At 42.6% G+C, this 15578-nt stretch overlaps 1 protein-coding gene and 1 non-coding gene across 2 annotated transcripts; both read left to right on the top strand.

The window, feature by feature from the left end:
- Positions 1 to 6552: 6552 nt before the first annotated feature.
- LOC144692296 (small ribosomal subunit protein eS8) lies at positions 6553 to 11685 on the top strand. The gene is made up of 6 exons (XM_078560942.1): positions 6553 to 6590; positions 7553 to 7659; positions 8298 to 8397; positions 8517 to 8692; positions 9907 to 10036; positions 11529 to 11685. Exons 1-6 carry the CDS (start codon positions 6587 to 6589, stop codon positions 11636 to 11638), a joined length of 627 nt encoding a protein of 208 aa, XP_078417068.1. The 5' UTR covers positions 6553 to 6586; the 3' UTR covers positions 11639 to 11685.
- Positions 11686 to 12065: 380 nt separating this feature from the next.
- On the top strand, positions 12066 to 12197 carry LOC144692856 (small nucleolar RNA SNORA35). The gene has a single exon (XR_013579412.1). It is a non-coding gene; the product is annotated as a small nucleolar RNA SNORA35 (small nucleolar RNA).
- The last annotated feature ends 3381 nt before the right edge of the window (positions 12198 to 15578 follow it).

Here is a 15578-nt window from a genome sequence, read left to right on the forward strand (position 1 = left end):
TTGCTATATTCCAATCCTTGAAACTGTTCTAGAATCCAAGGTATCCTGGAATGAGATGGGTAAAAGTGACGAGAGTTCAGTTTAATAACAGCTGTGGGAAATCTGTTATCAGGGACAGTGAGTGTACAGTATGCTCTTGGACAAGTATTGTGGGTTTATGAAGGGTAGGTCATGCCTGATCTTACCTAGTGGAAATTACTAGCCAAGCAGTCAGGGAACTCTGGATATTGTCCAGAAGAGATTATTAGAAAAAAAGAAAGCTTTGTTATTCAGAGAGTCATTGCTTGGGAAGCAAGAGGCAGAGATTAGGCATAAAGTAAAGATTGGTGGCAGTGACAAGTGATGTTCCTAGGAATCTGCACTGTGGCCTTAGCATTTAACCAGCTAAATTAAAAACTTGGATGGAGAAACAAAGAATTGTATATCCATGTTTACACTAATTTAGGAGGCAAAATAAATTGTGTAGCTGGGAGCTGGAAGTTACAAAATAGTCAGATTGTTTGTGAGTGGGCATACTTTGGCTGTTCAATGCGAGAAAATGTGAGATTATTCACTTTGGATTTGACAAAGATAAATTAGCATTTTTTTTTAATGGTGAGAGTCTTGGAGCTGTGCAGAAGCGAAAGGATTTGGGTGTTCATGTACGTAAAACATCAAAAGTGAATGCACACATACAAAAAGTGATCAAATAGGTAAATGGAATGTTGGCCTTTATCCCAAGGAGGTTCGAATTGAAAAGTGAGGAAGTGATGCTTCAAATGTACGGTGCATTAATCAGACCTTACCTGGAATACCGAGATCAGCTTTGGGACTGCAACTCTGGGAAATTATTTTGTCTTGGAAGGGTATAGCATAAGTTCACCAGAATGGCACCTGAACTTACACGTTTAAATTGTAAGGACAAATTGCATAAGCTTGATTTGCATTCCATTGAATTTAGAAAACTGAGGTGTGATCTAATTGAGGTATTTAAAATGATTAAAGGGTAGGGAGAAACTAATTAATATCTGTTAGAATAACCCAGAATGAAGGAGGGCGGGGGGGGGGGGGTGCGGCATGACATTAAAATTAAAGCTAGGCCACATTGGGATTAACTCAAAAATGATTGTTCCACAAAGGATTATGCAATTGATAGATTTTTGTTATTTAAGGGCATTGTTCACAGTGATTAGTAAGTTAATTTAAAGGGTGGTCAAAATGATGGGTTTTGAAAATACTTTAAAAGGAGAGAAATATATAGAGAGAAGGAAAATTGCAGATTTATTAATTTGGTTAATATTTTGCAAAAATGTACTGTTCCTTTCAATCATAGAATGGTTACAGCACAGGAGCAGGCCAATAGGCCCATTGTGTCCGTGCTTACTCTCTGTAAGAGCAACTCAGCAAGTCCCACTCCTCCACTTTTTCCAGATAGCCCTGCTATTTTTTTCTTTTCAGAAAATTATCCAATTCCCTTTTGAAAGCCACTATGGAATCTGCCTCCACCACATCCTCAGGCAGTAAATTCCAAATCTTAACCACTCACTGTTCAAAAAAGGTTTTCCTCACATTGCCTTTGGTTCTTTTACTATTCACCTTAAATCAGTGTCCTCTGTTTCCTGACCCTTTTGCCAATGGGAGGTTTCTCCCTATCAATTCTGTCTGGACCTTTTGTCATTTTGAACATCTGTTAAATATCCTCTCAACTTTTTCTTTTCTACTCTCTGTTTCCTGTCACTCATCCAACTTCTTATCAATACTATCGCTGTCCCTTTTATTCCATGGGTTTCAATTTTGCTGATATGTGGCACTTTATCAAACCTCTTTTTGAAATCCATGTACACCACATCAACCACATTACCCCCTCAACCCTGGAACACTGACCTCATCAAAAAAGTCAATCAAGTTAAACACGATTTACCCTTAATGAATCAATGCTGGCTTTCCTCAATTAACCCATATTTCTGCAAGTGACTGTTAATTTAGTTCTGGTTATTGTTTCTAAAGGTTTTCCCATCACCAAGCTTAAACTGACTGCCCTGTAGTTGTTGGGCCTATTTTACTTTTTTTTTGCAAAAATATACTTTATTCATAAAATATCTTCAACCACATTCCAAACCATTTCAAAAACACCATTACAAGGGTACAATCCGGTTCAACTTTTACAAAATGTATCACCAGGTGTATCAGTACAAACAATATTACAATCATTTACAGCCTTTCATTTTGAGCTGTACAGCCCGAGGGGATTTAAACAATTCCCAGTCCCTCGGTGCACTGTGGCAGAAAGGTCTTAGACAGCGACCCTTCCCCATTGCACCTTTGCGGCAGCTGCCCCAAGCTTTAGTGCGTCCCTCAGCACGTAGTCCTGGACTTTGGATTGTGCCAGTCCGCAACACTCAGTCGGGGACAACTCTTTGTGCTGGAAGACCAACAAGTTTCGGGCAGACCAAAGCGCGTCTTTCACCGAGTTGATGATCCTCCAGCTGCAGTTGATGTTTGTCTCGGTGTGTGTCCCTGGGAACAGCCCGTAGAGCACAGAGTCCTGTGTCACAGAACTGCTCGGGATGAACCTCGATAGAAACCACTGCATCTCTCTCCAGACCTTCTTTGCAAAGGCACAATCCACAAGGAGGTGAACAACGGTCTCTTCCCCACCACAGCCACCTCGAGGGCAACGTGCAGAGGGGGTGAGACTCCTGGTGTGTAGGAAGGATCTGACGGGGAGGGCCTTTCTCACCACCAGCCAAGCCACGTCTTGGTGCTTGTTGGAAAGTTCTGGCGATGAGGCATTCTGCCAAGTGACTTTGACAGTCTGCTCGGGGAACCATCTCACAGGATCCACCCTCTCCTTTTCCCTCAGGGCCTCTAAGACGTTACGTGCTGACCACTGCTTGATGGACTTGTGGTCAAAGGTGTTTTTCTGCATAAAGTTTTCCACGAGGGACAGGTGGTACGGCACGGTCCAACTACTTGGAGCGTTCCGCGGCAGCGTGGCCAGACCCATCCTTCGCAACACCGGGGACAGGTAGAACCTCAGCACATAGTGACACTTGGTGTTTGTGTACTGAGTGTCTACGCACCGCTTGATGCAGCCACACACAAAGGTGGCCGTCAGTATGAGGGCGATGTTGGGCACGTTTTTTCCCCCTTTATCTTGAGGTTTGTACATCGCGTCCCTGTGGACACGATCCATTTTTGACCTCCAGATAAAGCGGAAGATGGCTTGAGTGATCGCCACCACGCAGGAGTGTGGAATGGGCCAGACCTGCGCCACGTACAGCAACAGTGAGAGTGCCTCACACCTGATGACCAGGTTCTTACCCGCAATGGAGAGGGAGCGTCGCTCCCACATGCCCAGTTTCCTTTTCACCATAGACACTCGCTCCTTCCAGTTTCTAATGCATGCCCTGGTCCCTCCGAACCATATCCCCAGCACCTTCAGGCCGTCAGTCCTGACAGTGAAGAGGATAAAGGATCGGTCAGACCAGTTCCCAAAGAACATGGCCTCGCTCTTCCCACGATTTATCTTGGCTCCCGAGGCTAGTTCGAACTGGTCGCAGATGTGGATCAGTCTGCGCACCGACAGCGGATCCGAGCAGAAAACGGCGACATCATCCATGTACAGGGAGGCTTTTACCTGAGTGCCTCCACTGCCTGGGATCGTCACTCCTCTTATGCCCGGATCCTTCCTGATGGACTCGGCAAAGGGTTCTATGCAACACACGAAAAGAACAGGCGAGAGAGGACAGCCCTGCCTGACTCCAGATTTAATCGGAAAGCTATCTGTTTCCCATCCATCGATTGAGACTGCGCTAATGATGTTAGTGTAGAGCAGTTGGATCCAATTGCGAATTCCCTCCCCAAACCCCATTTTGGAGAGCACATCCACCATGTAGGTGTGCGATATTCTGTCAAAGGCCTTCTCCTGATCCAAGCTGATGAGGCAGGTATCCACACCCCTGTCCTGTACATAGGCAATCGTATCCCTGAGCAGCGCGAGGCTGTCAGAGATCTTCCTGCCTGGCACAGTGCAGGTCTGGTCAGGGTGAATCACCAATTCCAGAGCGGATTTGACCCGATTGGCGATGACCTTGGACAGAATCTTATAGTCCACATTCAACAGTGAAATGGGTTGCCAATTTCTAATTTCCTCCCTTCCCCCTTTGTGCTTGTAGATGAGGGTGATAATGCCTTTCCTCATGGATTCTGACATACTACCAGCCAGGAGCATACTCTCGTACACTCCTAGCATGTCTGGGCCGATCAAGTCCCACAGAGCCGAATACAACTCTGCCGGCAAGCCGTCGCTTCCGGGAGTTTTACTCTTCTCGAAGGACTCAAGGGCCTTAGTCAATTCATCAGGAGTTAGCGGTTTGTCCAGGCTCTCCTGCGTACTGTTGTCTAAGACCTCCGTGATAGAGGACAGGAAGGACTGGGAGGCGGTGCTGTCCGTGGGCTTCACGTCATACAATCCGGCATAAAAGGATTTGCTTATCCTCAAAATGTCGGACTGCGATGACTTTACTGAGCCGTCTTCTTCCTTCAGGCTGCTGATCTCAGAGCTCTCTCTGTGTACCACAAGGGTTTAAAATTTGCAATGCTCCTGTCTTCTGGCATCACCCCTGTAATTAAGGGGGATTGCTGTCCTCAGATGCATCCTAACCAGTCCTGGTGGAGATAACCAAAAGATGTCATAGACAAAAGGACAAAGAGGTGTTGAAGGTGGTGATATTATCTGAGGAATGTGCTAATTAAGGGTAGAAAGCAAGGCGAGCAAGGTACAGATAGCCCTAGTGGGGGTAGGGTGGGGGGAAGGGATCGAAATAGGCTAAAAGGTAGAGATAAAACAATGGATGGAAATACACGTGAAAATAATGGAAGTAGGTGGGAAAAGAAAAATCTATATAAATTATTGGAAAAAACAAAAAGGAGGGGGAAAAATCGGAAAGGGGGTGGGGATGGAGGAGAGAGTTCATGATCTAAAATTGTTGAACTCAATATTCAGTCCAAAAGGCTATAAAGTGTCTAGTCGGAAGATGAGGTGCTGTTCCTCTAGTTTGCGTTGCAACAAGCCAAGGACGGACATGTGGGCATGAGAGCAGGGTGGAGTGTTGAAATGGCAAGCGACAGGGAGGTCAGGGTAATACTTGCGGACAGCCCGAAGGTGTTCTGCAAAGCGGTCACTCAGTCTGCGTTTGGTCTCTCCAATGTAGAGGAAACCACATTGGGAGTAACGAATGCAGTAGACTAAGTTGAGGGAAGTGCAAGTGAAATGCTGCTTCACTTGAAAGGAGTGATTGGGTCCTTGGACGGTGAGGAGAGGGGAAGTAAAGGGGCAGGTGTTGCACCTTCTGCGGTTGCATGGGAAGGTGCCGTGGGAGGGGGTTGAGGTGTAGGGGTGATGGAGGAGTGGACCAGGGTGTCCTGTAGGGAATGATCCCTGCAGAATGCTGCCGGGGGGGTGAAGGGAAGATGTGTTTGGTGGTGGCATCATGCTGGAGTTGGCAGAAATGGCGGAGAATGATCCTTTGAATGCGGAGGCTGGTGGGGTGATAAGTGAGGACAAGGGGGACCCTATCATGTTTCTGGGAGGGAGAAGAAGGTGTGAGGGCGGATGCGCGGGAGATGGGCCGGACACGGTTGAGGGCCCTGTCAACCACCGTGGGTGGAAAACCTCGGTTAAGGAAGAAGGAGGACATGTCAGAGGAACTGTTTTTGAAAGTGGCATCATCAGAACAGATGCGACGGAGGCGAAGGAACTGAGAGAATGGGATGGAGTCCTTACAGGAAGTGGGGTGTGAGGAGCTGTATTGGAGGTAGCTGTGGGAGTCGGTAGGCTTGTAATGGATATTGGTGGACAGTCTATCACCAGAAATTGAGACAGAGAGGTCAAGGAAGGGAAAGGAAGTGTCAGAGATGGATCATGTGAAAATGATGGAGGGGTGGAGATTGGAAGCAAAATTAATAAATTTTTCCAGGTCCAGATGAGAGCATGAAGCAGCACTGAAATAATCATCGATGTATCGGAGAAAGAGTTGTGGGAGTGTAAATACCTCTATTTCTCTAATCAAATAGATTAAATGGTTTACTGTAGGTGGTTTTTAGTATTCTTACGGGGTTATAGGTGTGGGATGAATGAACTTTAATGATGAAATCCAAAAACCAGGACAACCGACATTTCTGAAACCCTTTCTGAGCGAAGTCACTATGCTCTTCACAACTCTGCACCAAATCACCATTGCTCCAGAACCGTCTGAAAAGGGCTAATGTTAGTGCGCGGGTAAATATTTCCTTTTTGTTTTGAACACCGTTTTCTTGACTCTGAAGGAAAATGTTGAACTTGGTTAACTTTCATTATAAAACTTACTAGCTGCCCCTCACAAAGATGGCACAGGTCTCGCGACAACTGCCCCTCACATAGATGGCGCGAGTGTCTGTCCGGCTGCCCCTCACAGAGATGTGACTTTCAACTGCCTTTCACAAAGATGGCGTCGCCCCTTCCTCACGTCCTGGTTGAGTCACTCCCAGTGAGTTCTCGCGAGACTTGGAACTGACTTATTTCCCAGAAATCTTTGTGTTTCCCCTTTCCAATCGGCGCCTGAAAATGGGTAGGTGAGGCTGTAGGGTTTGTGAGAATGAAATCCGAATCCATCCGGCAATTGTATCTGATCGGGGCTGACAAAAAGTCTCTGACTTGCTTCAAGTCGGTGTGGCGATGAGGGTGGAATGCGGCTGGGGCAGCTTCTGGAGCTGATTCTGTTGCAATTTTAATGTTTTAATCTGGGGATGGCGGAGGGATCCGACATGGCCGCCTTCAGCCTCTGGCTGCTATCAGGGGGGTGTCGAATGGAGAGGGCTTCACGAGCCGAATGGTACCCTTACAATTTGCTCATCGCCACCTCATTTACAGATACAAAAACCCTGGGCCGAGCGGCAAACTTTGCGGCCTGACTGTTGGGAATAGGTGGAGGGAGGACAGGAGGCTGCAGCTCTAGGACTGAGGCCCTGTTCATCCACACACAAATAACCTGTAGACACGGTTTAATGATTTCTGTTAATTATTTTGCCCCAGAACATGTTTCGCTAGGGACTGATTTTCAATATAAAGTGATGCCCCAAGCCAGAAGCTGCATTCTCACCCAGGTACGACTGAAATTGTTAATATGGATAAAGGGGCAATAGGACCTGACCATGTCCATCATAACTTGATTATGCTTCACTATCCTCATTTGGATTGTGGATTATGATTTCTTTTAGCATAGCTATACTTACTTTTCTCAAGAAGTAATTTGAGATTTAGTCTGTTTTGCAGAACAGTTGAAGTACATACCGATTTAAAACAACTAGGTTTTATTGTTTGGTGCCTGACTTACTTATTTTAAAGCTTTATCATAAGGGCTCTGATTTGTAATTAAGCAGATGTAAACAATACAACTAATTTGCTCTGGTGAAGTTATATACTGGAGAACTAATTTGGAGAGCTAAATACTATTATAAAATACTTAGAGCTAAAGCCTGTTTTGTATTCTGATTAAATGGGAGCTATTTTAAACTTGGTGTTTTATTACAGGTATTTCCCGGAACAATTGGCACAAGCGTCGCAAGACTGGAGGCAAAAGGAAGCCATATCACAAAAAAAGAAAGTATGAACTTGGGCGTCCTCCTGCAAATACCAAGGTATGGGGAAACAGGACTGCTTTTGGAGTATGTTCATGGCTGTATTAGAGTTGAAAGAATGGTGGGGGGGACTGGATGTGATTCACAAAAGATTATTGTAGGTAAAGTTAGGTGATTATTTTCTGGCAGTGTGAATGATGAAAATATGACTCGTTGGGATAGGTGGGTTGTCTTGACTGTTCTGGTCATATTTAGACCCATCAATGTTACTCTTGTCATAGTTACACTGACTACACTGCCTGTCTTAATTTTTCCTTCTGTGGGTTGTGATGGGATCATTTAAAATATTATTTCTGTCATTTGGTAGAACTGAACTTGTCTCTATAAGGTTGAGGGGCCAATATGGCAATACAGTGACTTGCATTTCGTGGCAATCTCTACCAGAGTATATTCTCCAGTTTTAGATTTATAGCCATTAAATTTTGGAAATAAAAGCATGTCAAACCTAGCGTGATTGAAGCTGCAGAACAATCTGCATGTAATGCAGTTGTTGTACAGGACAAGGGTTTATGTATTTGGTTCCCAAAATGTCAGACTTCCTTGGTGTGAATGGTAATTTGATTTGGGATTTGCACTGTTGATAATGACTGGTATTGAAGTCCACAGAATGTTTAATGATGTTTTTGACCTGCCTGCAGATTGGACCACGCCGTATTCACACAGTGAGAGTCCGTGGTGGAAATAAGAAGTATCGGGCGCTGAGGTTGGACGCTGGAAACTTCTCCTGGGGTTCTGAATGTAAGTTATTTTTGCGTGGTGACTGTAACAATTTTTCCTCTTTCCCCACATATTTTTGTAGACACTTTCTGGTCAACTGTGTCATTTCTAAACCAGTGGTAAAACATTTCTCTTTGCAGGTTGCACGCGAAAAACCAGGATCATTGATGTGGTGTACAATGCCTCTAACAACGAATTGGTTAGGACAAAGACATTAGTAAAGAACTGTGTTGTTCTAATCGACAGTACTCCCTTCCGCCAGTGGTATGAGTCTCACTTTGCCCTTCCTCTTGGCCGGAAGAAGGGTGCCAAGCTGGTATGTGCACCCACCTGATTGATTGAATTAAATAGCCACAAAGTTCATTTCTATTCTGCTGTTTGGTTACAGCTGCCTTTACTGCCAAGATTTTCTCAATAAATTCAAAACATAGAATGTCAGAAACACTCAACAGACCAGACAGCCTCTGAGGAGAGAGAAAGCAAGGTCAATAACCATTCATTGAAACTGTTGCAGATGAACAACTTCTAAAGTAAATTCAGGGAAATTGCAGACAAGAAAGAAGGAATAGTGTGAAGGGCAGAAGTAACTAAATTAGAAAATCTTCATGTCACAAGGCAAAGGGGCCTCACTGTCCAAGCCTTTTCCTATCTGGCAGATTTTCCATCCCTCTTTCCCACACTTAAACTACTGTAACCATTTGTACCTCCGCACTTAATTTTGTTTCTGTTATCACATTTTTTGCCTTGAAACACTTAATAATTCTCCACCTCATTGCCGACCTCTTCCTTTTGTTGCTTTCCTGTAACACTTCCACTGGCTCTGTATTTAAAAAGCTAACATCTTCCAATTATGCTGAAAGCTTATTAACCAAAAATGGCCTTCACAGACATTCCCTGAGCTGTTTGTAGCATTTTCCATTTTGATTTTCGGTGGTTCAGTCTTTGGTGAATCTTTATAAGATTTGATGCTCATTTAACAATTAGTGATTTTAGGTATATTCCTTTTTATGATGCTTGCTTTGGAACTTTTCATGTTCCATTTTCTATAGAAACACTAGTAAGCAATTACCTTACTTATATAGGGTTCATTTTCAATGCATTTTTCAAGACCAGACACATAGCTAGGTGGTGACATAAGCCTATTTACAGACTGGTTCCATAAACTGTTTTTGAAGGTTGATGGTTTCATTTGCTATCAACTCTAATTGTCACTTTTGCTCTGTAAATTTGAATTAAGCTACAGAGTGAAAATTTAGTGCCAGATAATTCATTCAAATTGTTTGAATTGATAAATACACAATGTTTTAACCAGGGTGTCTGAGTATAACTAGTTGCTGCAAATGTATTTCTGGAAATGCTGGTATTATGTGATTATAATACAAAACGTTATGCATAAAGTCATGGCACAGATTTGTTTTCGTATTAAACCAACTAACTGCGCATAATGTCCACGTGGTTGGAATTTGCGGGGTTATTTTTTTAAATGCTTTTTCCCTATCCTGTAATGCAACAATGGCACTTTTGTTTCAGACTCCTGAAGAAGAAGAAATTTTGAACAAGAAGAGGTCAAAGAAAATTCAGAAGAAATATGATGATCGTAGAAAGAATGCAAAAATCAGTACACTGCTAGAAGAACAATTCCAGCAGGGAAAACTGCTTGGTACGTAATTAAAGATCCTGCCATTGAACATATTTCTTCATGAAGAAGAACCTGAGTTCACAAAGACGCTGAAGCCTTATATCCTGGTGAAGTTGCTTGACCTAATGAAAAATTTGCACGGTTCTGCTGATGTGTAAGAAATCTGAAGAGTACTGGTATTCAGATTAGGCAACAGGGCTTCTCTGATTGCTCTGGATTGCAGGCGAAGTTAGCCACTCGACTTTGAGATGAGCAAAGGAAATGTTTATATTCTTTCCTGGGATGTAATCATCGCTGGCAAGGCCAGCATTTGTTGCTAATTCCTAGCTGCCCATGAATTGAGTGGCTTGCTAGGCCATTTCGGAGGGCAGTTAAGAGTCAACCACGTTATTGTTGTTCTAGAGTCACTTGTAGGCCAGACCAGATAAAGACAGCAAATTGCCTTCCCTAAAGGACATTAGTGAACCAGATGGGCTTTTGCAACAATCTATGGTTGTTTCACAATCACCATTATTGAGATTAGCTTTATATTCCAAATTTATTAATTAAATTTAAATTCCACCAGTTGCTGTGCTGGGATTTGAACCAGTGTTCCCAGAGCCTGGGTCTCTGGATTACTAGTCCAGAGACATTACCATTACACAAATGTCTCCCCATAAAATGTGGCCTGAAAGAGTTGTGTACAGATGAAGGTTGGTTTAAGCTTATGCTTGAACCTGTTTGTAGACATGTAGTCAAGGACTTGTGTGATGTACTGGAGAGCTGTTAGTGTCCTTGGTTCTGTAACCCAACATATCTTGAGGGTTAAGGAAGTTTGCTCCAAAGATAGAGAGCAATGCTGTTTCTTACAATAACTAATGATAACTACCACTTAAACTGGAACTGCTAATTGTTGATGGGTCTGGAAATATCTAGCCCTTTTTTTTATGCAGTTAATTCCTTTTATGCCAAAGTTACAAAAAGTAGCATTTTTATCTTGAACAGTCCCCTGAGAAGATACAAAAAACTGTTTTCGCTCTTTTGGACTTCGATTTGGAAAGAGCACAGTTCCCTTCCTTCAGATGAGCCTTTAGTTAGAGGTCCTGTGACTTCATAGCCCACTTTATTTTTAATGCTCTATTGATATGTTGAAGACAGTGTGATTGGAGATTGGATTGCATGTAGACCATATATAAAATGGAGTTTCTAGACTTTGCCTGAATTGCAGAGTACTATAGTTAATATCATCTTGAGTTAGGAAAGGGAGGACAAATTTGGGAAAGTTTCAATTGCTGATAACCTCACAGCATGCTGAATGGATAGGTGTCATACCAGAGCATGATTAGTTGTAATGGTTACCACACTCAAAAAGACAAAGCAAGCAGCCAGGTATCACTAACTTTCTTTATATACAAATGGCTGCTTGTGCGCTGGGCAGCCAAAGGAGGAGAGACACCAGCTGAGTAATGTATCTAGTTCATGTTTGGATTGGAGTGGTCAATCTGCTATAAGGGGTAATGTTGTTCTTTTGCAGGTTGCATAGCTTCAAGACCTGGCCAGTGTGGCAGAGCTGATGGCTACGTCCTTGAAGGAAAGGAGCTGGAATTCTACCTGAGGAAGATCAGAGCAAAGAAGGGCAAATAAACATAGTACTTTAAGGAAAATGTGATTAATAAACCATTTTTCACCAATATTTTTGTCCTTGCTATAAGATTGTGAAATGCGAATCCTCCCCTTCAACCTTTAGTTTGTAACTTGTGACATAAATAATTTGCACACTACATTTGTTTGCCAGTAACTTGGTATGGAAGCAGAAATGTAGGCAAAAATGAAAGTAACTCTCAAGTTCCTGCTGTGGAGTACTTAATATTAATGTGCTGCCCATGGAAGAGTTTGCGTGCTGTGACAAGCATCTCATTTCTTGGATCCCAAATGGGAAGTGAATGACTTCAGATTTGCATTTGGTGAAGCTGGCTGATTGTTATTCTATCTAACTTCCTTCCAAGGTGCACAGCAATTTGCCTTGCTCAGGGATTCATCGTGTGCTGTTTTATAAGAGTGGGGTGGGTATTAGCACAATTTAGTGACTTGGTGTCTGGCTCGTGACCTTCCAAGTCTCATTCTTGTGCGAGATCAAAACCCAGTTTGCAGAAGGGCTGAGCTTCTACTTGTAGCTTCTCCCTTTCGAAGGCTGGGGACATACTTTCCACTTGTGTTTTTTTATTAATCATTTCTATCGAACAGCATTTGTAAAAGCACTGAACTATTTTACATGGGACTCTAGCCACCTGAGTGGGGAATAGGTTTGCAAAAGCAGCGAATTGTTTCCATATCATTCAAAATAATGAGTCTGGGCAGAGTACATGAAGAGAAGCTTCACATTGGTGGCAAGGTGGAGAACTGGAGGGCACTGATTTAAGGTAATTCGCAAAACTAAAGGCAACATGAGGGAAAATCTTTTTCCACGGTGACTGGTTAGGATCAGGAATGCATTGCCTGAGGGTGCAGTGGAGGCAAATTCAATTGTGGTTTTCAAAAGCGAATTGGTTAATTGCCTGAAAAAATAAATTTGCAGGCGTATGGGGAAAAGGCAAGCGAGTTGGAGTAGCTGAGTTGGCAGCAGGAGCCAGCATGGAGATGGCCTCCTTGTGCTGTAACCATTTTATGATTTTTTTTGTGCAGAAATCTGAACATCTGTCTCGAAAAAGATTATCTTAGGAGCAAAGCGTTCCCTCGGCTCCCTTGACCTGGAAGGGCTGATTCTTTTATAGGCCAGGTGAACTTTTAACAAGCTGGAAATAGTTAAGTTTGGTGTAAAGCACCATATGATATTAGCAATGCATAATGAGACACCATGTAAAAGCATTTTCATTACACATTCTTAACTGCTTGTTCATTTGATCAACTATCAAAGCAGGACATTGCACTTATAAAAATAAAAACAGAAAATGCTGGAAATACTCGGCATCTAAAGGAACACGAATTAATAAGTTCAAATGTCCTGACAACTCTGAAACATTAATTCCTGTTCCTCCAGATGCTGAGTATTTCCAGCATTTTCTGTTTTTATTTTTATAAGTGCAATGTCCTGCTCGGATAGTTGATCAAATGAACAAGCAGTTAACGTGTAATGAAAATGCTTTTACATGGTGTCTCATCATGCATTGCTAATATCATATGGTGCTTTACACCAAACTTAACTATTTCCAGCTTGTTAAGAGTTGTCAGGACATTTGAACTTATTGGTTTTGTTATATACCTTATGCAGAGGGAGTATAAGCAGAAATAGCATTGAGCTGCAGATTGGAAAGTGAGTTTAAAATATTGAGCTAACCTTTTGGCATTTTAAGAAGTCTTAATTTTAAATGTGTTATGTCACCTTGTGAAACTTAATCACTATTTTAGACGAAGGTTAATGGTGAGCAAACTAGCGTTTTGGATCTTAGTTCACAAAAATGTATAGTAAAGTTACTCACTGGTCCTTAAACTTGTGTTTTAAAGCTGTGATGTATCTAGACTTTTAAAGTTGTAGATGGGGAAACACTTTTCCAGTATACACGATAGCAGTGGGTGATGATAGATCAATCTCAGTACTAGGAATAAACACGATTTGCTAGCCAGTGAACTTTTAATTTCTTGTGAATTCAAGACCATTTATTTATAAATATATAGGCACATAATTAAAATATTGTAGATCTACAAAAAAATGTTGGAAATATTCCACAGGTCAGGGAGCATCTGTGGAGAAAAACAGATACTGCTTCAAGTCAGTGATGAAACAGAATTCTGACAAAAGATCTGAAATGATAACTGTCTGCACAGATGCTGCCTGACCAGTATATTAAATTTTATCTAAAGATATTAGTGCTGGTGAATACCACATAGTCGAGTTTAACATTCTCTTTCATAGGGGAGAGGTCAGTTATTGTAAGCAGTTTTGCTGCCTTGTATTCGAGCTTTGTACAGCTGACTGAATATAAAAGGGAACAATTCCCTTCACAGTCTTCATTTTTGGGGATTCACTAATCAACATGTATCAAAAGTTTGCTGGCACAGCTTAACTCAGTTACAGTTTCTCTTACCTTGCTTTCTGTAAGGGTTCTATTTTGTACCCTCTCTAGTGTAACATCCTTTCTGCAATAAGGTGACCAGAACTGCACACAGTATTCAAGTTGTGGCCTAAATTACACAGTTTAAGCATAACCTCCCTGCACTTCTATTTTATGCCTCAGCTAATAAATGAAATGATTCCATATGCATTTTTAACTACCATATCAATATGTCCTTCTACCTATAATGCAGTAAAGGAACAGAGGAATCTTTTGGTGCGACGAGATTAGATTAAGTACTTAAAAGCTTAAGATGGAAGGTACAATGGGCTCAAGTGCAATATGTCCAAAGCTATTAAGGGTAGAATTAATGAGACATTCTGGCCACAATTTTTCAGCATATGAGTTGTGCTAGCAACAGAATTTACAGCCATATTCACAAGGGGGAAGAGGTGTAGTTCCATGAAATACAGGTTGGTCATTAGTATGGTTGGGCTATTCTAAAGACCATGATTGGGTATAATTTTTTAATTTTGAAAAATGTGGGTTCATTGTTGACAGCCAAAACAAATTTGTTAAAGGCAAGTTGTCCAACAAGCATGGGATGAGTTCTTTAATGAAATAGCACTTGGCCCATTGCCATGAATGTTATGACGTGCCAAGTGCTCATCCAGGTAGTTTTTAAAGGATGTGAGGCAAGCCGCCTCCCAGGCAGTGCATCCCAAACTGTCACCACCCTCTGGGTAGAAAAGTTTTTCCTCATATTCCCCCCTAAACCTCTTGCCTTGAACTTATGTCCCCTCATGACTGACTCTTCAACTAAGGGGAACAGCTGCTCCCCATCCACCCTGTCCATGCCGCTCATAATCTTGTACACCTCAATCAGGTCACCCCTCAGTCTTCTCTGCTCCAATGAAAACAACCCAAGTCAATCAAATTTGTTAGGCATGACCTCCTGACAGCCATGCTGACTATCCCTGATCAAACCTTGCCTCTCCAAGTGGAGATAGATTCTCCTTCAGAATTTTCTCCCAATAGTTTCCCTACCACTGACATGAGACTCACTGGCCTGTAGTTCCCTGGCTTCTCTCTACAGCCCTTCTTCAAAAGCGGAACTACATTATCTGTTCTCCAGTCCTCTGATACCTCCCCTGTGGCCAGAGAGGAATTAAAAATTTGGGTCAGAGCCCCTGTGATCTACCCTCAGCAGTCTGAGACGCAAATCATCCAGACCTGGAGATTTGTCCACTTTTAAGCCTCGCAGTCTCTCTCCCCGAGTTCGATACCTTCATCCTCCTCGTTCTCTTGGGTGAAGACTGATGTGAAGTATTCATTCAACACTAGCGATCTCATCTGGCTCCACCCATAGATTGGGCCCTCTTTCCCTGGTTATCCTCTTCCCATTGATATGCTTACAGAATATCTTGGGATTTTTACCAGCTAGAGATTTCTCATGTCCCCTCTTTGCTCTGCTAATTGCTTTCTTAAGCTCCACCCTGTACTTTTTGTACTCCATTAATTCCTCCGTCGATTTG

The sequence above is a fragment of the Cetorhinus maximus genome, chromosome 17 (assembly GCF_964194155.1).
Source record: "Cetorhinus maximus chromosome 17, sCetMax3.hap1.1, whole genome shotgun sequence".
Classification (NCBI taxonomy): Eukaryota; Metazoa; Chordata; class Chondrichthyes; order Lamniformes; family Cetorhinidae; genus Cetorhinus; species Cetorhinus maximus.